Raw genomic sequence first — 25,502 nt, 5'->3', positions numbered from 1 at the left:
TGGATGGAGAGGTGCACAATCCTGTGAGCAGCCGGGAAGCCTGGCCACGCCCAAGAGGGGAAACCGGGACATGCGAGATGACCATAGTCCAGCTTTATGTCAGTGATACGTGAGAATAAGAGAAATATGGAAAACTATGCAAAGATATGACTGGGAAACTATATAGAGGACAGAACAGAGGCTCAGCTCCAGCCACCTCCCCCAAGGGAACACAGCCCAGTGACATCAGATCTCCTGAGGCTTTTAAAGGAGCCCGAAGTTTGGATTTTCATGTGAAATTAAAACAATGGGCAGCTACCAAACACTTAGGGAAGAAATAATACCTTTTCTACATCTCTTCCAGAAAACACTGTGAGGGAAAACTAAACGCATGAAGAGACTGCCTCCAGTACAAACTGGTTTACGGCCCCTGATTGGGAGCGAACCAGTCTTGTACGAGCTTCTGTTCCGAGTGGGGCAGGGCCTTCTGGATCCTCTCTGAGGGGGAGGGAGGGGAACAGGTAGCTGGGATGACTGAGTGTACCATGTGCCAGACCCTCTGATGAGCCCATCATGTACTTTTTATTATACTTTTTGTTGACACAGAGTAGGTATTCAGCGCATTGCTCAGATGGGGAAACTGTGGTTCTGTAACTTGCCAGGTTCTTCTATGACACACAGCCTCCTTGTAACTCTGAGTGTCTATCTCCCCTCCTACTTCTCTGCCCTTCTGGTACCTCCTCCTCCTTCTTCTGTCCTGGTCATGACCCTCCCAGCTCACCATCTTCCAGTCCACGTGTCTGGCTGCTGGGCAGGCAGGGCTCAGCCACATCCAGGCTGTGCTCTGACGGGGACACCATGTCCAGGCTCACAGATTAGACTGGAGGGGTTGCTGGGGAGACTCAGGTAAAGCTGCTGCTTTCCAGGTGGGGGAACTGAGGCCCAGAGAGGGCGCAGGCCTGACGCAGTGTCACACAGCAGGAACCTCATCCTCTCCTTCTCCAGGTCCTCCCTGTGTGGCATGAGAAGGATCTAAACTTGTCATTTACCCTTAAGCAGCATGTGTTTGTGTTAGTAGCTGAGTTGTGTCCTACTCTTTGCAACCCCATGGACTGTAGCTTGTCAGGCTTCTCTGTCCATGGAATTCTCCAGGCAAGAATACTTGAGTGGGTTGCCATTTCCTCCTCCAGTAGCATACACAGGGTAAATTCAGAGAGGTTGTGGGAACAAAGTGGAAGATAAATACCGTGACACCCCCAGTGCCCCTCCCCACCCTGGTAGTGCCCACTGGGAGGCCAGCAGGCTCCAGGGCTCCACGGGCAATTGGGGCTCAAGGAGCTTTGTGAGTCCAGGGAGGTTCTCAGGTTTGCTCCATGTTTCTCTTTCCACCTCAGCTTGTCCCAGGGTTTATTATCAGCAAAGGTGATATAATAATCCCCTGATGGCAGGAAGCTGGCTGGGGCTCAGGGTGCTGGCCCTTCCGCCCTGGGGGCCTCTCAGCAAATAGTCCCTTGGAAACAGGGCAGCTGTCCCTGAGGAGGGGGCAGGAGGGAGGGGCCTTACTCCCCAAACACTGGACCCTGGAGGAGCCCCTGTGTGAGCAGGACTGCAGCCCTGGCTGGCGGGACTGTCTTGGTCAGGTGACCTGGGCAATTCCGTGGTCTCCAGGGGCCCTGCCACTCTGGCCATGTGTCCCTGTCACAGCCCTGAAACCCCTTCAGGCCCCTGTTCTCCTGTCCCAGTTCCAGTCCAGGCCCCTCCTCCATGGGAAGGATGGCTCCATGTCTGCATCTCTTCTGGGTCAGAAGACCCCTACTGGGCTGCCTCAGGGCCCCTGGGACCCTGGGACCCCCCCCGCCCCCAGTCATCTCCACTCTGCCCCCCGCCCACCCCAGTCCCAGGAGCATCCTCAGGGTTGTCCCCTCCCAGGGGTCCTGCAGGGCCTTCCTCTTTCAGCTCCTGCCCTTAAAAGGGGATGATCATCCGTCTATCCCTACCCCCTCCCTGGGTTGCCCTGAAAGTCTCCACGTCAGCATCAGACACAGCATCCTTGTTCATTTCCAATCCCTTCTTCCCAGCTTGGAAGCTGCTAACCAGTCTCCCAGGCCAGGAACATCCTGCTCAGGTAAGACTACTCCTAGATCTTTCCAGACTCACATCTGGATGGCAGCTTTGGAGCTTAAGAGCCAAACAGAATGTACATAAATTTATTCTGTGGTTTCTCCATGCTCCACCTTGGAGTCATGCTGAGTTGGGGGGTCTCCCTTCCCCAGTGGGAAAGAGTCACATGTGAAGGAAAAAGTAGGCAAAGGATTCAAAATGTTCCTACTTCCCATGTCATCTCTTCCCCACAGCCTTGCTCTCACCCCATGGCTCCTCCGTGTTCACCCCTAAAGCCTCCCTCCTCTGGGTGGGGCTGTGTCCCCTCAGATGGCAGCTCCTCCTAGTGATGCTGCGGGGAGGAGAGGCCAGGGCAGGTGTGTCTCCAGGTTGCTGTGGAAGGAGGCCTGAAGGCGGGTTCTGGGTTCCAGAGCTCCCACCCGCAGGCCTTGCTGACATGTGGGATGTAGAGCAAAGTGTTCACACTTACGGCTTTGGTATGTTTATCTGGAGTTTCCACTTTATGGTCATGCCACCTTAGGGAAGGACTTAATACCTCCAGCCTTTTTCTTCTCATCTATAAGATAGGGTTAGTGCTTCAATTGCAATCCCTTCTTTGAAATCCTTAGTGTCAGATCTGCTCCTGAATTCAGACTTTTTCAGCTCCAGATAGATGACATGGTGCATCTACTCTGTAGGACATAACATTCAACTATGGTCTGAAAGTACCTTGTAATTAAAGACATTAGTGCTTCTGCAACTCATCTTTTGAACAATAAAATGAAAAAAAAAAAGAGGGAGATCATAAATTGTCTCATGTCTCTTCATGTCAAATTTTGTTACCAAACAATTTTTTAAACATTTGTTTTCAATTTTGAGAGCTTTGAAGGGTTGGGATTGCAGATAATAACCATCCTACCCTGTGTCTCCATAGATAATGGCATACAGCTATTTAGAGAGACCCAAAATGTTCGTGGTTTGAGGCTAGGCCACACCCAGCTGTGAGGTTTGGGATAAGACAAGTCTCCTGACAAGGCCAAGGGTGATGGGTGGGGGGCACCATTCTGCAGCAGCTGTGCTGTTACCCGATTGTCTGAGCCATTGGTTCCAACTCCACGGATCCTGAGCCTCAGCGGTCACAGGGCCCTGTATCATTTCCAGGCGTCTGACTTAACCCACCTTCGGAGCCAGATCTTTCTCTGGTGGATGCTCAGCAAAGACCACTGCTGTACTGGTAACAGTGACCTGCCTGGACATCGAAGCATCATGCCCACTCGGGCAACAGCCCCAGACTATGATGACTTTTGGGGAGGGTTCTGGTACTTCCGCTTGCCAGAGCTCTTCTCTACCTGCGTGGCTTTCTCCCTGGTAGCTGACATGGGCTTTGAGAGAGGGGACCTAGGTAACTGGTCCATGTCCATCTGGTGCTTCTGTTTCGCCATGACCCTCATCATAGTCATGGTCGAGTTATGGAGGCTCCCGTCCCGCTTTCCTTTCTACTGGTACAACTTCCCCGTCACCTATGCCTGCTACGCTGCCCTCGTCTGCCTCTCGACCTCCATCATCTACTCCATCGCCTACGTCCAGTTCCTGCTTTATGGTCCTTCCCGGGACCGGGCCATCGCTGCTACTGCATTCTCCTGCATCGCGTCTGTAGTTTATGCCCTGGATGCGGCCTGGGTATGGGATTGGTATGATCTCACTGATATCCCCTGCTATGTGCACACTGTGCCAGGCCTGCTGAAGGCGCTGGAGACCTTCGTGGCTGGCGTCATCTTCGCCTTCCTCAGCAGCACCTCCCTGTACCTGCACCAGCCGGCCCTGGAGTGGTGTGTGGCCGTGTACTCCATCTGCTTCATCCTGGCAGCTGTGGTCCTCCTACTGGACCTGGGTGAACGGGAATACAGGATGCCAGTCCCCATCCCCATTTTCCAGCTAGTGCTCACCCTGCTCTCCGTCCTCCTCTATATCAGTGCTCTGGTCCTCTGGCTGCTCTACCAGTTCAGCGAGGAGCTCGGCGGGCAGCCCCAGAGGCCCAGTGATGGGGACTGCAGGGACGAGCTCACCTATGACATGTGCGCCTGGGACCAGCGCCTGGCTGTGGCCGTCCTGACAGCCATCAACCTGCTGGTTTATGTGGCCGACCTGGTGTACTGGGCTCGTCAGGTTTCTGTAGGGACTGAGGACCAGCCCAGGGACTCCTGATCCTCTGCTCACAAAGGTATCCTCACCAAGCTCTGACGTCCTCTGATGTCCTCTTCCTGGTTCCTCTCTCTCTCTCCTCATATCCTTCCCCATTTCTCCCTTCCCAAAGCACTCAGTGCTCAGGTGCCCAGAGGAAGGGTAGGGTGTGGGAACACCTGGGATGGGGTCTGAGATGTAAAGGGAGCAGGAGAGAGAGGTGGGGTTGCAGCTGCCCTTGGGGGCACCAAATATCTGGTAATTGCTGCCCCTACTCTGCCTCTGCCGTTCACTCCTAGAGTGTCTTTTCTCAAGGCCCATCATTACATACTTTGACTACAGAATTAGCCTCCATCCATTTTCCTCCTAATGTCAGAATGTCAGTTTCAGAGTGAGCCTCTGACTGATCAGTCCCTCCTTAGAGAATGTCAGTGAGGCCTCCTCACTTACAGCTAAAATCCAACCTATGTCTCTGGTGTTCAGATCCACCTACAGTGGGCCCTGTCTGCTGCTCCTGCAGCACCTCCCTTCCTCCCCATCTCACCTGTCTTGCCCAGGTAAGACCCAGAAGCTTGTGATGACTTGCCCGCACCAGGCTGCTTCACAGAAAGGCAAAGGCTGAGAACTGTCAGTCTGGGAACAATGAGACATGGAGCTGGTAGGATCCAGGGAGGTTTCTGGGAGGAGATGACTAAGAGTCAAGCCTTTAAGGAAAAGTTCAGGGTCACAGGAAAGAAGAAAGAAAGGACATTTAGAATTAATTGATTTGCTCAAGGATCTCATGAAGTTTCAGCGGCAGAGCTGATGTGACTGCTGCTTGTGTGTAGCAGGGAGAAAGGAGGAGGGAGAAGGGAGAATTGAGCCTGGCCAACTGGAGGCTGGTCTATTTGCCCACCTGGGTCAGGAATCAGGCTTTGGGGTGGCACAAGGTGAGGAGTTGGAGCTGAGACATTTCCCTAAAGCCAGGACTATGGGGCCTGCAACGTCAGAACAAGGGTAGACAAGGAAAGCGCTGCCCTTCAGAGAAATATCATATGACATCCCTTATAAATGAAATCTAAAAAGAAATGATACAAATGAACTTAAAAAACAGAAAAAGACTCACAGACTTAGAGAAAAAATTTATGGTTGCCTGTATACCCTGTTACATTTAAACTGGATAACCAAGAAGGACCTACTGTACAGCACATGGAACCCTGTTCAGTGTTATGTGGAACCTGGATGGGAGGGGAGTTTGGGGAGAATGGATACATGTATATGTATGGCTGAGTCCCTTTGGTGTGCATCTGAACCTATCACAGCATTGCTAATCAGCTATACCCCAATGCACAATAAACAGTTTAAAAACAAACAAACAAAAACAAAACCTTGCCCTTCAGGAAGATAAAAGGACAAAGTTGATATCTGCTTCCAAAGGAATTTCGGATTTCTTCTAAGTCTCCGTAGGGGAAATAGTATTCTAAGGTCTTCACTTCTGGTGTATTTAGACCAAAATGTACCCGATCCCTGAGATCCAACAACTCCAACCTGGGAAATCTACGCAAGTGGGGACCAACAAGCAATTGGCCTGAAGGGTCCTGAGCAGAAGCAGATGCTGTTATTCTGGCTGAAGCTCCCAACCCAGGCAGCAGGATCCTCCCAGGAGAAGGACTCCTGTACAAGGGGCTCACAGCGTAATGACAAAGTACACGAAGGAAAAATCAACTGTGAGTCCCAAGAACTCCAATGAACACATACCAATCTGAAAGAGACAGCAAACAGATACATGTATGATTAAACACATTAGAAAAAGACACTATGAAAAAAGTACAGGAAGATATGAGAGAGAACCTTAATGAGTCGAAGAGTGACCCCCACCCCCCAAAAAATATCCATGTTTATGGCATTATTTAGAAGTAGGGTCTTTGTGGACATAATTATCTAAGGATCTTGAGATGAAAATCGTCCAGGATGGAGGGTGGGCTGGCAATCCAGTGACTGGCGGCCTTATAAGGGAAAGGACAGAGAAGTTTGCACACACTGAGTTGAGAGAAGATGACAACATGAAGGCTGTGGCAGAGATGGAAGAAGTGGCCACAAGCTGAGGGGTTTGAAATATTACTAGTGGAAATGAATGAGCCTCACCTGGAGTGCTGGAGACAGCATGGTCCCCCTGGCACCTTGATTTCAGACTTCTGGCCTCCAGTACTGTGGAGAATAAATTCCTGCTGTGTTAAGCAATCAAACTTAGAGTAAATTGTTCCCGTAGCCCTAGGAAACTAGGATGAGTTTTCAGAAATGAAGAAGAGAGTCTTTGTCATATTTCTTAAGTTTACAGAGAAACCAGCCTTCTGCCGTAGAACACAGTGGTCACATGGATCCCAGACCTCTTGTCATATCCTGTGTCCCCCATGTCTGAGACTCAGAGGGGAGTCTTTAGAGAAAGGTGGTCAGTCCAGATGCTCACAGGAGCCAGGAGGGAAGGAAATAAGAAAAGGTGGTGGAGACGACTAAGGCCCCTAGAGAGGACCAGCTGTACTTGTCGGGGGTGGTGGAAAAGCAAGATGCGCTGTGCATGACAGGATCTCAGGTTTATAAAACAGGAAAACAATCTACAGATGTGCCCTACATACATGTACATATATGTCTACATATGATGTCAGAGCATGCGAAGTGTGCTGAAGGCTGTACATGAGGTTGAGGACACAGATGCTCCCCAGAAGGAGGGGTGGATGCTCGTGTGAGCAGACAGGAAGCCTGGCCACGTCCAAGAGGGGCAACTGGGCACATGTGAGATGATCAAAGTCCTGCTTTATGCCAATTATATATGAGAAGAAGAAAATATAGAATGTGCTAAACAGAGATGAGAACGGAAAACAATATAAAGTAAAGGGCGTAGCAACTGATTCATGAGACTTCTAAAGGAGCTAGAAATCTGGATTTTCATGCGAGATGAAAACATTGTGCATCTACCAAATAGTTCAAGAAGAAGTAAAACTGATTCTACACCATCTCGTCCTGAAAACACTGGGAAGGAAAAACAAACACATCCCTGGGCCACTTCCAGGACACACAGGTTTGCCTGATCTGGAGCAAATCAAGCTTGCATGTGTTTGTGTCCAGAGGTGGCGCAGGGTTTTCTGGGTCCTCTTAGAGCAGGAGGGAGAGGGGAACAGGAAGCTGGCATGGATTGAGTGTGCCGTATGCCAGGCCCTCTGATGGGCCCTTCACAATCTTTCATTCATTTAATTGACACATTCCCTGGTTGCTCAGTGGTAAAGAATTCACCTGCAAAACAGGAAGTGGAAGAGATGTGGGTTTAATACATGGGTCAGGAAGATCTGTTGGAAAAGGAAATGGCAAACCACTCCGGAAATTCTTGCTTGGAAAATCTCATGGACAGAGTAGCCTGGCAGGCTATGGTCCAAGGGACTGTAAAGAGTCAAATATGACAGCATGCGTGCACAGGAATTAAGCCCACTGCAGACATGGAAAAACTGAGGCTCAGTGGGTAACTTGCCAGGTTCCTCCATGCCCCACATCCTCCCTGAAATTCTTACTGTCCATCTCACCTCCTCCTTCCTACCTCTGTCCTGGTTGTGACTTTCCCAGCTCACTGTCTTCCAGTCCACATGCCTGGCTGCTGGGTAGGCAGGACTCAGCCACATCTAGGCTGTGCTCTGATGGGGGCATCATGTCCAGGCTTACAGATTGGAGCGAAGGAGAGGTTGCTGGGAAGCTCAGGCAAACCTGCTGCTTTCCAGGTGGGGGAAGAGAGGCCCAGAGAGGGCACAGGCCTTACCCAGGTCACGCAGCAGCAATCCCCATGCCTCTCCTTCCTAAATCCTCCCTCTGTGCCATTAAATGGATTCAAAGGCTCCACATCAGCATACAGACACAAAATCCTTGTTCATATTCAACCTCTTCTTCCCAGCTTGGAAACTGCCATGCAGTCTCTCAGGTCACAGAAATCCTCATTCATGTAGAATTACTCCTAGATCTTTCCAGACTCCCACCTGGATGGCAGGTTTGGCGCTCGAGCTAAACATTATGTTATTTATTCTGTGATTCCTCCAGGACACTCCACCTTGAGTCATACTGGGTTGGTGTCCCTGTCCCAGTGAGGAAGAGTCACACGTTAAGGGAAAGCTGAGGGGAGGGGATTCAGAACAGTCCCTACTTCCCATGTCATCTTGTCCCCACGGCCTTGCTCTCACCCCATGGCTCCTCCCTGTTCACCCCTGGAGTTGCCCTCCTCCAGGTGGGGCTGTGTCCCCTCAGATGGCAGCTCCTTCTAGTGATGGCTGCAGGGAGGACAGGCCGGAACACATGTGTCTTCAGGTTGCTGTGGAAGGAGGCCGTGGCCATGAAGGCAGGTCCTGGATCCCACAGACGTGAGCTTTGGTCTTGGGCGCCCACCGACAGGCCCTGCTGACATGCTGGGCTGTAGAGGAAAGCGTTCAAATGCATGGCTTTGGCATTGTTATATGAGGTTACTACTCCTAAACTTTGACCTTAGAGAAGGCCCCTGATTCACCAAGCCTTAGTTTTTTCATCTCTAGAATGGGATTAGCAGTGGTTTCTCAGCTGGTAAAGAATCCACCTGCAATGTGGGCGATCTGGGTTTGATCCCTGGCTTGGGAAGATCCCCTGGAGAAAGGAATGGTTACCCAATCCAGTATTCTGGCCTGAAGAATTCTCTGGGTCACAGAGTCAGACACGACTGAGCGACTTTCACTTTAGTTTTTTCATCTCTAAAATGGGATTAGCAGTACATCCACAGTCCATTTTATGAAATCCATAGAGTTAGATATGCTCCAGAATTCAGGATTTTTCAACTCCAGTTGCATATAGTGCGTCTGCTCTATAGGATATCCCACCCCACCCCACTGGGGTCTGAAAGCACTTGTAATCAAACACATTAGTGTTTCTGAAACTGAACTTTTAAACATTCATACTAAGGGAAATAGAGATCGTAATTTGTCTCATGTCTGTTCACATCTAATTTTGTTACCAAATAATTAAATTTTTTTTTTTTTAGTTTTGACACACTTGAAGGGTTGGGACTGTAGAAAGGACCATCCTACCCTGTGTCTCTGTAGATAATGACACACAGCTCAGAGGGATCCAAAACGTTCCTGGTTTGAGGTCAGACCCACCCTGCTCTGAACTTTGGGATAAGACAAGTGTTGTGACAAGGCCAAGGGTGATGGGCGGAGAGAATCATCTTGGATCAGCTGTGCTGTTACCCAACTGTCTGAGTCATTGGTTCCAACTCCACAGATCCTGAGTAGCAGCCGTCGCAGGACCCTAGGCTTTTTTCAGATGTTTGATTAATCCACCTCCAAAGCTAGATCTTTCTCTGGTAGGTCCTCAGCGAAGACCCAGTCTGATGACAGTGACCAGCCTGACCATCAGGCTCACCATGAGCTTGTCCTCTGGCCTGGCCTCTGCAACCATCAAGGGCTACTTCCTCCGCCTGCTGCAGCTGCTCTCCACCTGCCTGGCCTTCTCGCTGGTGGCTACCACTGGCACTTGGAGGGAGACCATAGGTAACTGGTCCATGTTCATCTGGTGCTTCTGCTTCGTCGTGACCCTCCTTACTTTCATAGTCGAGTTATGTGGGCTCCAGTTCCTCTGGCCCTTTTCCTGGGACGATTTTCTCATCAACTATGCCTCCTACTCCACCCTCCTCTGCCTCTCGGCCTCCATTATTTACCCCACCATGTACATCCAGATCGTCCCTCATGGCAGCTCCTGGAACCACGCCATTGCTGCTACGGCTTTCTCCTGCCTTGCTTCTGTGACGTATGCCACTGAAGTGGCCTGGATCTGTGCCCGGCCCAGCCAGATCACCTGCTATGTGCTCCCCATGCCAGGACTGCTCAAGGGGCTAGAGAACTTCATGGCCTGTGTCATCTTCGGCTTCATCAGCAACACCTCCCTGTACCTGCACCAGCCGGCCCTGGTGTGGTGTGTGGCTGCGTACTCCATCTGCCTCTTCCTGGGGGCCGTGACCCTCCTGCTGTATCTGGGAGGCTATAGCAACAAGTTGCCCTTCTGCTTCCCCATTTTCCTGTTGGGGTTGGCCCTGCTCTCCATCCTCCTCTACGCCAGCGCTCTGATCCTCTGGCTGCTCTACCAGTTCGACGAGAATTTTGGTGGCCAGCCCCAGCGGTCCAGTGATGTGAGCTGCCGTCATCAACTCACTCACTTGGTGTGCACCTGGGACCAAAGACTGGTTGTAGCCATCTTGACAGCGGTCAACCTGCTGATTTATGTGGCTGACCTGGTGTACTGGGCCCGCTGGGTCTTTGTTAGGGACTGAGGACCAGCCCAAGGACTCCTGATCCCCTCAGCTCACAGGAGGTATCTTCACCGAGCTCTGGTGTTCTCTGCTGCCCTCTTCCTGGCTCTCTCCCTCCTCACGTCCTGCCCCTCTCATCTCTCTCTCTTTTCTGTTTCCTTCGCTCCTTCTGCTCTGTGTCCTTCCTGCTTAGTGTGGTTGCCCATATCCTGTTTTGCCTCTTTGTCTTGCTTCTCTCATCTTTTCTACATTTTCTGCTTTCTGTCCCTTTTCTGGTCATCCTTGGTTTTCTTGTCTCCTGTGTCCTGACCACCTCTCCCCATTTTCCTTCTTCTGATCCATCAGGACCTGAGACTCCTTCCTTCTCTGCCCACCGCCCCCTCCCATCTCCTCACATCATACAGTCCTCTGTGCATCTGTTCACACCCTGGGCCTCTGGAGGTCCTCATTGCCAAAGCGTGTCTGTCCCCCTGGCAGTGCCTTAGTTGGTATGTGTGTATGTGTGTGTGTTGGGGTGCAAGCAGGTAGATAAGCATTGGGCTCACTTTCTCCCAGTAGAGGGGGGTGCACAGTGTGCCTCCCATTTAAATTAAAAAGAAATATCTGGAGATCAATAACGTCCAACGGGCAGGATATTCAAAGCAGAGACCTTCGGTCCGTGGGCCCCACCTGGTGTTCAGCCTCACCTGAGATTGGCTCCAGAATTTTTGCAGGCTCACTAAACACTGACTGACTAAAGCACATTTTAGAGGAAGCCAGGAGTGAATGCCCTCCAGGCCAACTACTCTCTGTGGAATCAAAAAAGGAGCTCGTGATGGACCCCAGGGTCTTGAAGACACGTGTCTGCAGTGTTGGTGAGGGGCAGCAATGTGGCCCTCCTGCCTCAGTGATTAAAACAGCTTGTCCTGCCTCTGCAGTGAGAAGAGCATGAACCCACCAGCCTTAGAAGTGATGTAAATGTGGACAAAGAATGTTGCCTGCATTTTCAGAAAACGGTGAATTGTCTTGTCCATTGTGTCCTCAGGCCATCAGCCTCTGTTTCAGCCCTAATATCCTACCCTGACGGGAATTCAGAATGGAGAAAAACAAGGTACTGATCCTAGAAAGTTAAGATGCATATCAGAGGAATAATTTTTGTGAGCCCAGAGCACTGTATCTTCCCATACATAGAAAAGCAGTAAAATCATTGACTTGAGATATCTGGTTTTTGTGATCAGCAGTTATCTACTGATTTTAACTACATGTGTTCCCCCAGCACCAGTAAAGTCTCCTGTATATCCTGACTCATCCCTTACCTCTTTGGATCAGTTCCTCAGAGCTATCTGAGAGTGTCTCCTTGGCTAGAGTCCTCAGTAACATCTCCAAACTAAACATAAATTTGTGACTTTTAGGTTTTGCTTTTTTTTTTCAGTCGACTACAGAAGGCACCCAGGGAAGGCTTCTCCTCTTCTCCTGAACTCTACGAAGCACTGAGCCTTGTACTGCCAGAGGCCTCTTGTGCCCATCTGCCTCCTTAGGGAGTCCAGATGAATTGGGGTGAGTCTCTCTTGGGTTTTAGATTTCCTGTTATTGTCTGATAATCCTAAATTTTATCCTGCGGTGTTAAGCTCCTCTCTGGAGGAGTAGGTTCTCCTTGAAACTTAGTTTTGAGAAGCAGTAACTGGTTTATATTCAGTTAAAAGTTGTGGGAAGATTTTGCTCAGTTGAAACACACTCGATGGTAATGAAACAAAATCCATATTTATGGCACGTTGAGAAAAATTGAAGCATAAACTTTTCTCTGCCCATTTGGGTCTCCTCCTTCACTTTTTTGTGTATTGCGCATCTGCATGAACTAGGCCTCCTTGGGAGGCAACATTTTTTCTTGATTTCATCAAAGATCACGGCTTCTTAGGAGATAATCTTCCTTCTTAATTCTGTGAGGGACCAAGATAACCCAGGCTTCTCAGGTAGATTCTTCCCAACAGTAAAGAATCCAGCTGCCAATGTAGGAGATGCAAGAAATGCAGGTTCAGTCCCTGGATTGGCAACATCTTCTGGAGGAGGAAATGCAACCCACTCCAGTATTCTTGCCTGGAAAACCCCATGGTCAGAGGAAGCTGGTGGACTATAGTCCATCAGATCACAAAAGTCAGACACGACTGAGTGTGAACAAGATGACTCATACCCATTGTTCTCTTTGTTTGTGTAGATCTGGATTGAGTAAACTGACAATAATATATCATTTAATGTATAACTTTTTGTCTCAAAAGCTTATACAACTCTGCTTTGACCTATAACAGGTGGAACAGTCCTCAGAAAGATTTTTGAAAGACTGTCTCTTGGGTTATAATCCTCCAGGTTAGCTCAAATAAAAATTTCCACTTGTTTCTTAGATAGACTATGATTTTTTTTCATGCACATTGGATTATTCTCAGTTGAAGGATACTGGGAATAGTTTATTATGTTCATACAGAGTTTATACTTACAAGGATCTGCTTAATTGATAATTAAAGGAAATCTCACCCTAAATTGGCCAGATTGGGGTTCTTTTGACATTGAAAAATTAATATATTTTTGCATGTGCAGCTAGAGAAAACAGCTTGATAAACCATCCTTTTAAAATTCTTACCTTAAAGGAACAAAAGCCCTGTAGTGAAAACTTACATTTCTCTTCCTATGTCTTTGTGATTAAATGTACCTGATTTTAGGCATTTCCCCGCCCCTCCCCGTGTTTTAAGAGCTTGGTCTCTGTTATCCAGAGGAACTCATATGGCAACCAGTGAAATACACTGGGATTTGAAGGAGACTTTTTGTCTGGCTCCGCCAACTCTTAGGGAAATTAGTTATAAAGGATCCCAACCCAGAAGGGTCCTTGGTCATCCTGACCTTCTTTTTACTCTCTTTACTATTTTTTTACTTTCCACATTTTGTGAGGGCTACATCCTTGCACCTTTGTTGTGGCACCTCCTTTTACTTTTGGTTTGGGGGGGTCTTCACTGCAGCTCTTTATTGCTATGCAGAGCTGCCCTCTAGTTGCAGTGTGCGGGCTTCTCACGGCAACAGCCTCTCTTGTTGCCTAGCACGGGCTCTGGCGTTTGTGGACACAGCAGTTGTGGGGCACGGCTTAGTTGCTCCGTGGCACGTGGGATCTTTCCAGACCATGGATCGAACCCATGTTTCCTGCATTGGCAGGCAAATTCTTTACCACCTAGTCACCAGTGAAGCCCCGAAATAGAAGGGTTTTTAATCTTTGGTTTCCAGAAAACCTTTCCTCTTATGCTATGATCCACAACAAATTGATAAAGTATACATTTGTAAATAAAGATGTAACATTTATCTTTTTCTCTTTACCTGATCCCTCTAGAACTTGGCTTATCCAGCTTGCTCTCCTGTGGACTTGATGGTTTATTGTGACCAGATTACAACTAGTTATACTAATCACTGTTTTAATTTGTTGTCTCTTACTGTTTTCTAATTATGTATGCCTCATGCCTCTCTCTGCTGTACTATGACTTTATTAACGTCACCACTCTATCACTTATATTCTGTCTGCTTCTAAGATTGCTATCTCTTATTTTACCCAATGTGTAACCAAGCCTCTGACAAAATTAATGATGGCTAAACATGTTACTCTGGAGAAGGCTATGGCATCCCACTCCAGTACTCTTGCCTGGAAGATCCCATGGACGGAGGAGCCTGGTAGGCTGCAGTCCATGGGGTCACACAGAGTCAGACACGACTGAGGCAACTTAGCAGCAGCAGCAAACATGTTACTCTACCATGTATAAAACTCTACATAGAGTAACTGTAATACTGCAACTCTAGATTTTAGGAGAAGCAACAGGAGAAAATATTTCCTAGATCCCAAAAGACTAGTGAGACAGGTGATCCATAGAATTTGGGGTTATCAACAGGACCTAATCTGAAAAACTAGCGTATTAAGTGGCCTATCGAAAGAATCCTTGCCTGATTTAGGAATGAGTCTTTCTAGTGCCCTCGGACAAACTGGCTATGAAATGCCTCTCAAACCTTGGTCAAAGTTTGACCAGGAGAAATTGCCAAGGACAAAGAACATGGCTTGCCATTTCAGTAAACAATGGATGTCGCCCTCTATGTATCCATCAGCCACTGCAGCCACCTTCAAAAGCACAACCAGGGAGGAATTCAGAATGGATAAAAACAGGATACTAGTTCAAGATGGTTAACATGCACATCTAATAATTTCAGTGAGCTCACACTCACTTCCCATAGGTAGGAAAGCACTAAAATGGTTAACTTGAGGTGCCTGGGTTTATGGCTAGCAATAATCTTTTGATGGTCAACTTCATGCTATTTTTTTTTTTTTTTTCAGCAAAAACACATGCATATTCTGGTTCTTCCCTTAGCTCTTTGGAACAGTTCCACAGAACTATCTTAGAGGCTGTCTCCAAGGCTATGGTCCTTCATAAGGTTCCTGAGTAAAACATAATTTGTAAAGTTTAGCTTGTGCTTTTTTTTTAATTGACATTAACCTGGATTTTTTTTCTTCTTTTTCCTGGTTACGAGGGCAAAAAGTACCAGTGGCCCTATTCTTAAACAGGAAGTTGCTTTTCAATTTTTTAGGGGTGAACGGGTAGATTGAGGGCAAGCAGAGGGGTAGGTTTGAAACCTGCTGCTGTAGGGAAAGGAGTTGCCTCATTTGCATGTGTAGAGCATGCGCACGTTTCTATGCCAGATGCTTCCTAATGCTCAGAGAAAGACAAGGAAAAAACCAAACAGACAAACAGGCAAAACACAAAATCCAGAGACCCTGATTACCCAGATTTGCTTAGAATGCAGAATCAACTGAGCAGGTATCAATCTTTACCCAAACCAAGGTTTTTACAAGCCTCTGCTATTGCCTCCCCACCCCAGAGCCTTAGACAGGGCTCATCCCTGGGAAACCAGGGTTTGGGCCCCACCCCAATGCCCAACATCTTATCCTGCAGCTCTTAAAGGTCCCTTGCCAGCACCTCAATGCCTGTCTTTAAAGTTGTGTGCCTGCGTGCTTGCTCAGTGTGTGTTTGTGTGTGTGTCCGTCCGTGCACCCCCATGCATTGAGATCAATGGCCCTTTACAGTAACCGGTGGCCAGAAATGCACCACAGTCCTTCTTCCTCTCCTAGTGTCAGAACAAAGCCTCAGAGCCCTGCATTCTAGGGTCACCAGGGCCAGAGGGGCCAGGCAAGCAGAGCTGTGGGAAGGGCAGGGGAAGGACCCCCACTGTGCCCCTCACTCCTGTACTGGGATGAACCGTATGATCTTCACCCAGTGGCAGGTGTGGTGGGTGGGGAGGGCTCCCAGGAGGTGATCCCCATGGCAGGTATTCTCAAAAAGTAATAAAATTCATATGTTAAGGCAAGACAAAAGTTTCATATGGCCAAATACATTTAACACCATGTTAAAAAGTTAAACAGATTTGTTTATTGCAGGACTTCCTAGGACCTTGAGTAGAGCAGTATGCATTATAAAATAACCAATAGCAGGAAGTGTTTCTCAAACTTGCATGTTCAGGGAACTCTTTCCATGCAGCATCTTGGACCAGTGTTCCATGGAATATCCTTGGGAACAATTAGTTTCAAGCCTCCACTGGGAGTGATCCAGCAGTGCTGGCTGGAAAGGCTCTAATGCTCTAACATCAGCTCCCACAGTGGCCCATCTCATTTGGGGGCATCTTTAATTCCTTAGAGAGTGCAAAGCCCACTTGCCTGGCTCTCTGGAGTTTGAACAGAACAGACCAACTCTTTTCTTTTTCAGAGTCCTCTGAAAGTTCTGTTATGTCTCTGGATCTTCTGTCTTCACATCCCCTAGACTAAATGTCTCTGCTTTAAGCCAGATGCTCCTTCAGGACAGGAATCAGCTTTGCTGTGGGGTCTGCAGTGCCCAGCACACAGCAAACATACGGTAAATCATTGTTTAGAGCAGAAGTGCACAGAGCCTCCCCGGATTGCTCAGGCAACCGCAATTGTGCCCCATCTCCAGACTTTCCACCCTCCTGGCTGTCTGCGATGAAGAACTGTGGAGCCACACATGGTGCCTCACATGTCTCCAGGGACATTCGGTCTCCAGTGATCATGGTTCCATGGCCCCTTAACTCTCCAGATCCTGCAACTCTCTTACACGTAATCTCGAGATGGCGACTCGTTCTCTGCTCAAGATCTTGCACAAGCTGTTCCGTCTACCTTCAGCGTGGCCACCTCTTTGTCAGTCTTCAGTTCTCAGCTGAAATGTCACCTGCGTAGGAGGATCCTCCAAAAGTCATCTGCTCCGTCCCAGGACCTTTGTTCTCTTCATCGTGCTGGTCACTTCCTGAGGTTACCTTGTTAGAGGATTTAACTAGTCTATGGATTTGTCATCTGACACACCCACTGGAGCAGAGCTCCATGCAAATAAACATCTAGTCTCTGTGGTCACCTCTGGGTCTCTGGGCCAAGTCCATCCAGGGCATAGTTTGGACAAATGAACAACTGGAATTAATGATCATTGGAAAAGAGGGTGTTCTTATCACATGTAGACAAAGTGATAATTATTACGATAAAGTGGATGGGGAGGAATCTTTGGGTGGTGATGGAAAAGTTTATGGCCTTGAGACTGTTGATGGTTTAATGAAGTGTATATTTACCTGAAAACTCATTGAGTTGTATACAGAACGGTTTCATGTCAATAATACCTAAATAAATAAGTTTTTTTAAAGCTAACATAAAAAAGTAGTTAAGAACCCCACATGGTAACAAAGAAATCAAGTATAATATTTGAAAAGACAAAATCATATATATTACAATTATAAGGTAAAAATAAGCTTTATATGGATATACATTACAAAGAAACACATTTGTGTTACTAAAAAAAAACCGATCGTGGAGGTCTTGTCATCTAGGACCACACAGACTCTCCTCCCACATTTCATCATAAATGCTCCTGTCACTGTTCAGCTAGACATTCTGGGGCACAGCGAGGCTGTGAGGTGCTGACCTTCTACCAGGGGCAGATTCAGGAGCTGCATCTGGCTGTCTGGGCAGCTCTGGGCAGTTGGGCCTGTGAAGGACCCTTGTCACCTTTCATTGTGTGGTCGCTCACCAGGGAGGGCTGGTCTGCCTGAGAATTCTCATGTCTTGATCAGTTCCACCCCTCATGAAGTGCACGAGTCAGGCCTCCAGGTGCAGATGCAGGAAGACCACGTGTATCAGGAGGGTCCTCCAGAAGACGCGGAGGCAGGAACCCAGGCTGCCTCCCTGATGCTCCAGCCTCCATTCCATTTTCCTCCTACAGCCAGAGTGTCAGTTCCAAAGTGGGCCTCTGATGGATCAGCCCCTCCCTAGAGAATGTCAGTGAGGTCTCATCACTTACAGCTAAAAACCTACGTCTCTGGTGTTCAGGTCCATCCACATTGGGCCCTGTCTGCTGCCCCTGCAACACCTCCCTTCCTTCCCACCTCACCTGTTATTCCCAGGTAACACCCAGGAACTTGTGATGACCTGTCCACACCAGGCTGCTTCACAGAAAGACCGAAACTATCAATCTGGGAGCAATCAGACATGGAGCTGGTGGGATCCTGGAAGCCTTCCTGGAGGAGGTGATTAAAAGTCAAGTCTTTAAGGAGGAGAAGAGAGAAAGAACCTTTAGAATTAATTGATTTGCTCAAGTTTCTCCTGAATCTTCAGTGGCAGAACTGATGTGACCCCTGCTTGTCTGTAGGAGGGAGGAGGGAGAAGGAAGAATTGAGCGTAAATATCTGGAGGCTGGCCTATTTGCCCACTTGGGTCAGGAATGAGACTTTGCGGTGGCACAAGGTGAGGAGTTGGAGCTGAGACACTTCCCTAAAGCCAGGATCACATGGTCTGCAGCCTCAGAGCAAGGGTAGACAAGGAAAATCAGAGCCTTCAGAAAGAGGAAAGGTCAAGGCTGCTACCTACCTCCACGGGAGTTTTTTTTTTTTTTGGTCTCCACAAGAGAAATAGAAACTTCAGGTCTTCACTTGTGGATTTGGGCCAAAAGGTTCTTGATCCGTCAGGCCCAATGTCTCTGAAAACTGGGGAAATTAACACAATAGGTGCCAAACAGGTGATTGGCATGGAGGGTCCTGAGCAGAAGCAAGTGCAATTATTCTTTGGTGAAACTTTCATGAAACTCCCAACACAGATGTCAGGATCCTGCCAGGAAAAGGGATCCTGTAGAAGGGGTCTCACAGTGTAATGACAAAGTACACAAGGGATCAACCCACTGGGAGTCCCAAGAACTCCAGTGAACACAGAAAAATCTGAAAAAGAAAACAAATTCACTTAGTATGATAGACACAGCAGGAAAAGACACAGTGAGGACCATAATGGATTGAAGATTGTCCTCCGAAAATGTCATTTCTACTCAGAAAACACATTCATTTAGAAATAGGGTCTTTGGAGACATATTTAGTTAAGGCCTCTGGGATGGAAAACATCCTGGATGGAGTGTGAAACCAAAATCCAGTGACTGGTGTCTTCATAAGAGGAAGGACAGAGAGGTTTGTACACACAGAGTTGAGAAAGGATGAGCGTGTGAAGGTGGAGGCGCAGATGGAGTTAAGTGGCCACAAGCTGAAGGGGGGAACTGTCTTGGATTGAGTGTGCCATGTGTCAGGCCCTCCGATGAGCCCTTCACATGTTTTTATTCGTTATTTAACACAAAGTAGGTATTAAGCCCATTGCACAGGTGGGGAAACTTCAGGATCATTTAGCTATGAAGTGTCTGCCAAAGCTCCAGAGCCTCTTTGTAACTCTGAGTATCCATTTTCTTTCTTCCTACTCTGCCTTTCTGGCACCTCCTCCTTCCTTCCTTTTCTGGCCTTGACCTTCCTGGCTCACCGTCTTCCAGTCCACATGCCAGGCTGCTGGGCAGGCAGGGCTCAGCCACATCCAGGCTGTGCTCTGACGGGGGCACCATGAACAGGTTCATGGATTAGAGTGGAGGAGGGGCTGCTGGGAGACTCAGGCAAACCTGCTGATTGCCAGGTGGGGGAACTGAGGCCCAGAGAGAGCACAGGTCTTACCCAGGGCCACACAGCAGGAACCCCCATGCCTCTCCTTCCCCAAGCCCTCCCTCTGCGCCATCAAATGGATCCAAAGCTGTCATTTAACCTTAGGTGGAATCAAGGGTGACTTTGGAGAGGTTGGTGGAGGGGGAGGCAGTTGGGGAACAGACAGCACGACACCTCCAGACTCCCTCACTCCAGTGCCCTTTCCCAACTCTGGCAGTGCCCACTGGGAGGCCAGCAGGCTCCAGGGCTCCACTGACAACTGGGGCTCAAGGAGCTTTGGGAGTCCAGGGAGGATCTCAGGTTTGCTCTGTGTTTCTCTTTCCAGCCTCAGCTTGTCCCAGGGTTTATTGTCAGCAAAGGCAACAAGGCCCCTGATGGCAGGAAGCTGGCTGGGGCTCAGGGTGCTGGCCCTTCCGCCCTGGGGGCCTCTCAGCAAATAGTCCCTTGGAAACAGGGCAGCTGTCCCTGAGGAGGGGGGTGGGCTGGGAGGGGCCTCGCTCCCCAACACTGGACCCTGGAGGAGCCCCTGTGTGAGTAGGACTGCAGCCCTGGCTGGTGGGACTGTCTTGGACAGGTGACCTGGGCAATTCCGTGGTCTCCAGGGTCCCTGCCACTCTGGCCACGTGTCCCTGTCACAGCCCTGAACCCCTTCAGGCCCCTGTTCTCCTGTCTCAGTTCCAGTCCAGGCTCCTCCTCCATGGGGAAGGTTGGCTCCATGCCTGCATCCCTTTTGGGTCAGAAGACCCCTACTGGGCTGCCTCGGGGCCACTGGGACCCTGAAATCCCTCCCCCCAACCTCAGCTGCCCCCAACATCTCCACTCTGCTGCTCCGACCCAGTCCCTGGAGCATTCTCAGGACTGTCTCCTTCCAGGGGTCTAGCAGTAGCTCCTCTTTCAGCCCCTGCTCTTAAAAGGGGTTACATTGGGCGGTCCTAAGATGGCGGAGGAATAAGATGGGAAGACCACTTTCTCCCTCACAAATTCCTCAAAAGAACATTTCAACACTGAGCAAACTCCACAAAACAACTTCTGAATGCTGGCAGAGGACATCAGGCAACCAGAAAAGCAGACCATTGTCTTCGAAAACAGGTAGGGAAAAAATATACAAGATGATAAGAGAGACAAAGGAGGTGGGGAGGGAGCTCCGTCCCGGGAAGGGAAGCCCGTCCCGGGAAGGGAATTTTAAGAAGAGAGGTTTCCAAACACCAGGAAACACTCTCCCTGCCGAGTCTGTGGTGAGCCTTGGAAACACAGAGGGCAACATAACAGGAAGGAAAAATAAATAAATAATTAAAACCAAGAGATTACAAGCCCAACAGTAACTCCCCCAGCGGAAAAGCAGCACAGACGCCTGCATCCGCCACTAGCAAGTGGGGACAGGGCAGGGAAGCGTGGGTGGCGCGGGCTGCAGAGATTTGTAAGAATCGGGCAGGAACGCCCCACGGGTAACCAAAACGTTCTAATCTGGGCTAGCAAACCAGACTGTGGGATAGCTACCACGTGAAAAGCTTGAACATAAGACACCGCCAGGACCGTGCACAGAACAAAGGACAGAACAGAAATAGCCAGCTGCAGACCATCCCCTGCCGGGGACAGGCAGACAGAACTGTAAGGGCTGGAAAGGGGCAATTGCAGCCCCGGAGAGACTCTACCTACCAAACTGCAAGCAGGCTTCTTTGCTAAGACTTCTGAGGGTGCTGGACAGTCACCATCTGCCTCACAAGAGGCGCCAGCGGTACACCCAGAAAACTGAGCAGCAGAGACAGAAAAGGCGACAAGTTGCAGCGACTGCGCTCTCCAAACTCCTGAGCTACTCGGACCTGGGAAGGGCACAAAACGCAGTCCCAACTGAATCTGAGCCTCTGAGGGCTACCTGAGCGCTGAACCTGAGCGGCTTAGACCGGGCAGGTGCACGCAGCCTAGGGCCGGCTTCAGACGGTTCCTGGCTGAGCATCGTTGAACTGGAGTGGTTTGTGCGCTGCGAGAAGGGACAGGTCCAGCGGGGCTGAGACACTGTGTGCACACGACAGTGCTATTTGTTTGCAGCATCCCCCCTCCCCACAGCGCGACTGAACTAGTGAGCCTAAAAAACCAGCAAACAGAAGAAGTTAAACAGAGGGAACCGCCTTGGAAGTGACCCCACACTGCCCACCGCATCAGAGAAGGGCCAGATATATCTTTACTATTTTTACAATCATTCCTTATTTTTTTTCCCTCTTTTTTTTTCTTGCTTTTTTTTCCCTAACTTTTTAAAAAATTGTTAAGTCTTCTATTTCTCCTCTAATTTTTATTGCTATAACCTACTATTACTTTTCAAAAAAAAAGACTCTTTTTTTAAGGCAAACACCATATATAGTCTTTATGTGGTTGTTGTTGTTTAATAATTCTTGTGGCTCTTTTTTTTCTTCCTTCTGCTTCTTTTCTTTAATATTGTATTTTTGAAAATCCAACATCTACTCTAGATTTTTAATCTTTGCTTTTTGGTTTTTGTTGTCAATTTTGTACATTTAAAAACCCAAACTTCACTACCCAATTTTACCTGAGAGCGAGATTACTGGCTTGACCACTCTCTCCTCCTTTGGACTCTCCTTTTTCTCCACCAAGTGGCCTCTGTCTCTTTCCTCCCCCTTCTCTTCTCTATCCAACTCTGTGAATCTCTGTGTGTTCCAGACGGTGGAGAACACCTAAGGAACTGGTTACTGGCAGGATTTGTCTCTCTCCTTTTCATTCCTCTCTCTTATCCTCCTGGCCACCTCTGTATACTTCCTCCCTCTCCTCTCCCCTGTATAACTCCATAAATACCTCTGAGCGGTCCAGACTATAGAGCCCACATAAGAAAGTGACTACTGGCTAGCTTGCTCTCTCCTCTTTTGACCCCACCGCATCTCATTCCAGTCACCTCTAACTACCCCCTCCCTCTTCTCTTCTCCATGTAACTCAGTGAACCTCTCTGGGTGTCCCTCAATGTGGAGAAACTTTTCATCTTTAACCTAGATGTTTTATCATTGGTGCTGTATAGATGGAGAAGTCTAGAGGCTACTGTAAAAATAAAACTGAAAAGCAGAAGCAGGAGGCTTAAGTCCAAAGCCTGAGAACATCAGAGAACTCCTGAATTCAGGGAACATTAAGCAATAGGAGCTCATTAAATGCCTCCATATCTACACTGAAACCAAGGTCCACCCAAGGGCCAACAAGTTCCAGACCAAGACATACCACGCAAATTCTCCAGCAACACAGGAACACACCCCTGAGCTTCAATATACAGGCAGCTCAAAGCTACTCCAAAACATTTGATGTCTCATAACCCATTACTGGTCAGTCCACAGTACTCCAGAGAGAAGAAACCCAGCTCCACCCACCAGAACTCCAACACAAGCCTCCCTAACCAGGAAACCTTGACAAGCCACTGATACAACCCCACCCACAGTAAGGAAGCTCCATAATAAAGAGAACTCCACAAATTACCAGAATATTACAAAGACACCCCAAACGCAGCAATATAACCAAGATGAAGAGATAGAGGAATATTCAGCAGGTTAAGGAACAGGAGAAATGCCCACCAAACCAAACAAAAGAGGAAGAGATAGGGAATCTACCTGAGAAAGAATTCCGAATATTGATAGTGAAAATGATCCAAAATCTTGAAATAAAAATGGAATCACAGATAAATAGCCTAGAGACAAGGATTGAGAAGATGCAAGAAAGGTTTAACAAGGACCTAGAAGAAATAAAAAAGAGTCAATATATAGTGAATAATGCAATAAATGAGATCAGAAACACTCTGGAGGCAACAAATAGTAGAATAACAGAGGCAGAAGATAGGATTAGTGAAATAGAAGATAGAATGGTAGAAATAAATGAATCAGAGAGGAAAAAAGAAGAACAAATTAAAAGAAATGAGGACAATCTCAGAGACCTCCAGGACAACATGAAATGCTTCAACATTCGAATTATAGGAATCCCAGAAGAAGACAAAAATAAAGACCATGAGAAAATCCTTGAGGAGATAATAGTTGAAAACTTCCCCAAAATGGGGAAGGAAATAATCACCCAAATCCAAGAAACACAGAGAGTTCCAAATAGGATAAACCCAAGGCAAAACACCCCAAGACACATATTAATCAAATTAACAAAGATCAAACATAAAGAACAAATATTAAAAGCAGCAAGGGAAAAACGACAAATAACACACAAGGGGATTCCCATAAGGATAACAGCTGATCTTTCAATAGAAACTCTTCAGGCCAGGAGGGAATGGCAAGACATACTTAAAGTGATGAAAGACATTAACCTACAGCCCAGATTACTATACCCAGCAAGGATCTCATTCAAATACGAAGGAGAAATCAAAAGCTTTACCGACAAGCAAAAGCTAAGAAAATTCAGCACCACCAAACCAGCTCTCCAACAAATTCTAAAAGATATTCTCTAGACAGGAAACACAAAGGATGTATAAACCCGAACCCAAAACAATAAAGTAAATGGTAACGGGATCATACTTATCAATAATTACCTTAAACGTAAATGGGTTGAATGCCCCAACCAAAAGACAAAGATTGGCCAAATGGATACAAAAACAAGACCCCTCTATATGCTGCTTACAAGAGACCCACCTCAAAACAAGGGACGCATACAGACTGAAAGTGAAGGGCTGGAAAAAGATATTCCACACAAATAGAGACCAAAAGAAAGCAGGAGCGGCAATACTCATATCCGATAAAATAGACTTTAAAACAAAGGCTGTGAAAAGAGATAAGGAAGGCCACTACATAATGATCAAAGGATCAATCCAAGAAGAAGATATAACAATTATAAATATATATGCACCCAACATAGGAGCACCGCAATATGTAAGACAAATGCTAACAAGAATGAAAGGGGAAATTAACAGTAACACAATAATAGTGGGAGACTTTAATACTCCACTCACACCTATGGACAGATCAACTAAACAGAAAATTAACAAAGAAACGCAAACTTTAAATGATACATTAGACCAGTTAGACCTAATTGATATCTAAAGGACATTTCACCCCAAAACAATGAATTTCACCTTTTTCTCAAGTGCTCACGGAAACTTCTCCAGGATTGATCACATCCTGGGCCATAAATCTAGCCTTGATAAATTTAAAAAAATCGAAATCATTCCAAGCATCTTTTCTGACCATAATGCATTAAGATTAGATCTCAATTACAGAAGAAAAACTATTAAAAATTCCAACATATGGAGGTTGAACAGCACACTTCTGAATAACCAACAAATCGCAGAAGAAATCAAAAAAGAAATCAAAATATGCATAGAAACTAATGAAAATGAAAATACAACAACCCAAAACCCGTGGGACACTATAAAAGCAGTGCTAAGAGGAAAGTTCATAGCACTACAGGCATACCTCAAGAAACAAGAAAAAAGTCAAATAAATAACCTAACTCTATACCTAAAGCAACTAGAAAAGGAAGAATTGGAGAACCCCAGAGTTAGTAGAAGGAAAGAAATCTTAAAAATTAGGGCAGAAATAAATGCAAAAGAAACAAAAGAGACCATAGCAAAAATCAACAAAGCCAAAAGCTGGTTCTTTGAAAGGATAAGTAAAATTAACAAACCATTAGCCAGACTCATCAAGAAGCAAAGAGAGAAAAATCAAATCAATAAAATTAGAAATGAAAATGGAGAGATCACAACAGACAACACAGAAATACAAAGGATCATAAGAGACCACTATCAGCAATTATATGCTGATAAAATGGACAACCTGGAAGAAATGGACAAATTCTTAGAAAAGTACAATATTCCAAAACTGAACCAGGAAGAAATAGAAAATCTCAACAGACTCATCACAAGCACGGAAATTGAAACTGTAATCAGAAATCTTCCAGCAAACAAAAGCCCAGGTCCAGACAGCTTCACAGCTGAATTCTACCAAAAATTTCGAGAAGAGCTAACACC

General features: G+C 47.4%; 2 protein-coding genes across 2 annotated transcripts; both read left to right on the top strand.

Moving 5' to 3' along the window:
- Nucleotides 1-3,345: 3,345 nt before the first annotated feature.
- On the top strand, nt 3,346-4,284 carry LOC128066596 (myeloid-associated differentiation marker-like). The gene has a single exon (XM_052659648.1). It carries the CDS (start codon nt 3,346-3,348, stop codon nt 4,282-4,284), a length of 939 nt encoding a protein of 312 aa, XP_052515608.1.
- A 5,380-nt stretch (nt 4,285-9,664) lies between these two features.
- LOC128066600 (myeloid-associated differentiation marker-like) lies at nt 9,665-10,589 on the top strand. The gene is given in 2 exon segments (XM_052659653.1): nt 9,665-10,558; nt 10,560-10,589. Coding segments are annotated over 2 exon segments (924 nt in total).
- Nucleotides 10,590-25,502: the final 14,913 nt, after the last annotated feature.

Source organism: Budorcas taxicolor, chromosome 21 (assembly GCF_023091745.1).
Source record: "Budorcas taxicolor isolate Tak-1 chromosome 21, Takin1.1, whole genome shotgun sequence".
NCBI lineage: Eukaryota > Metazoa > Chordata > Mammalia > Artiodactyla > Bovidae > Budorcas > Budorcas taxicolor.
The sequence above is the reverse complement of the archived record's forward strand: the minus strand, read 5'-3'. Positions and strand labels throughout refer to the sequence as shown.

Coding starts and splice junctions, on each gene's coding strand:
- LOC128066596 (XM_052659648.1), top strand. CDS start 3,346: ATGCCCACTCGGGCAACAGCCCCAGACTATGATGACTTTTGGGGAGGG.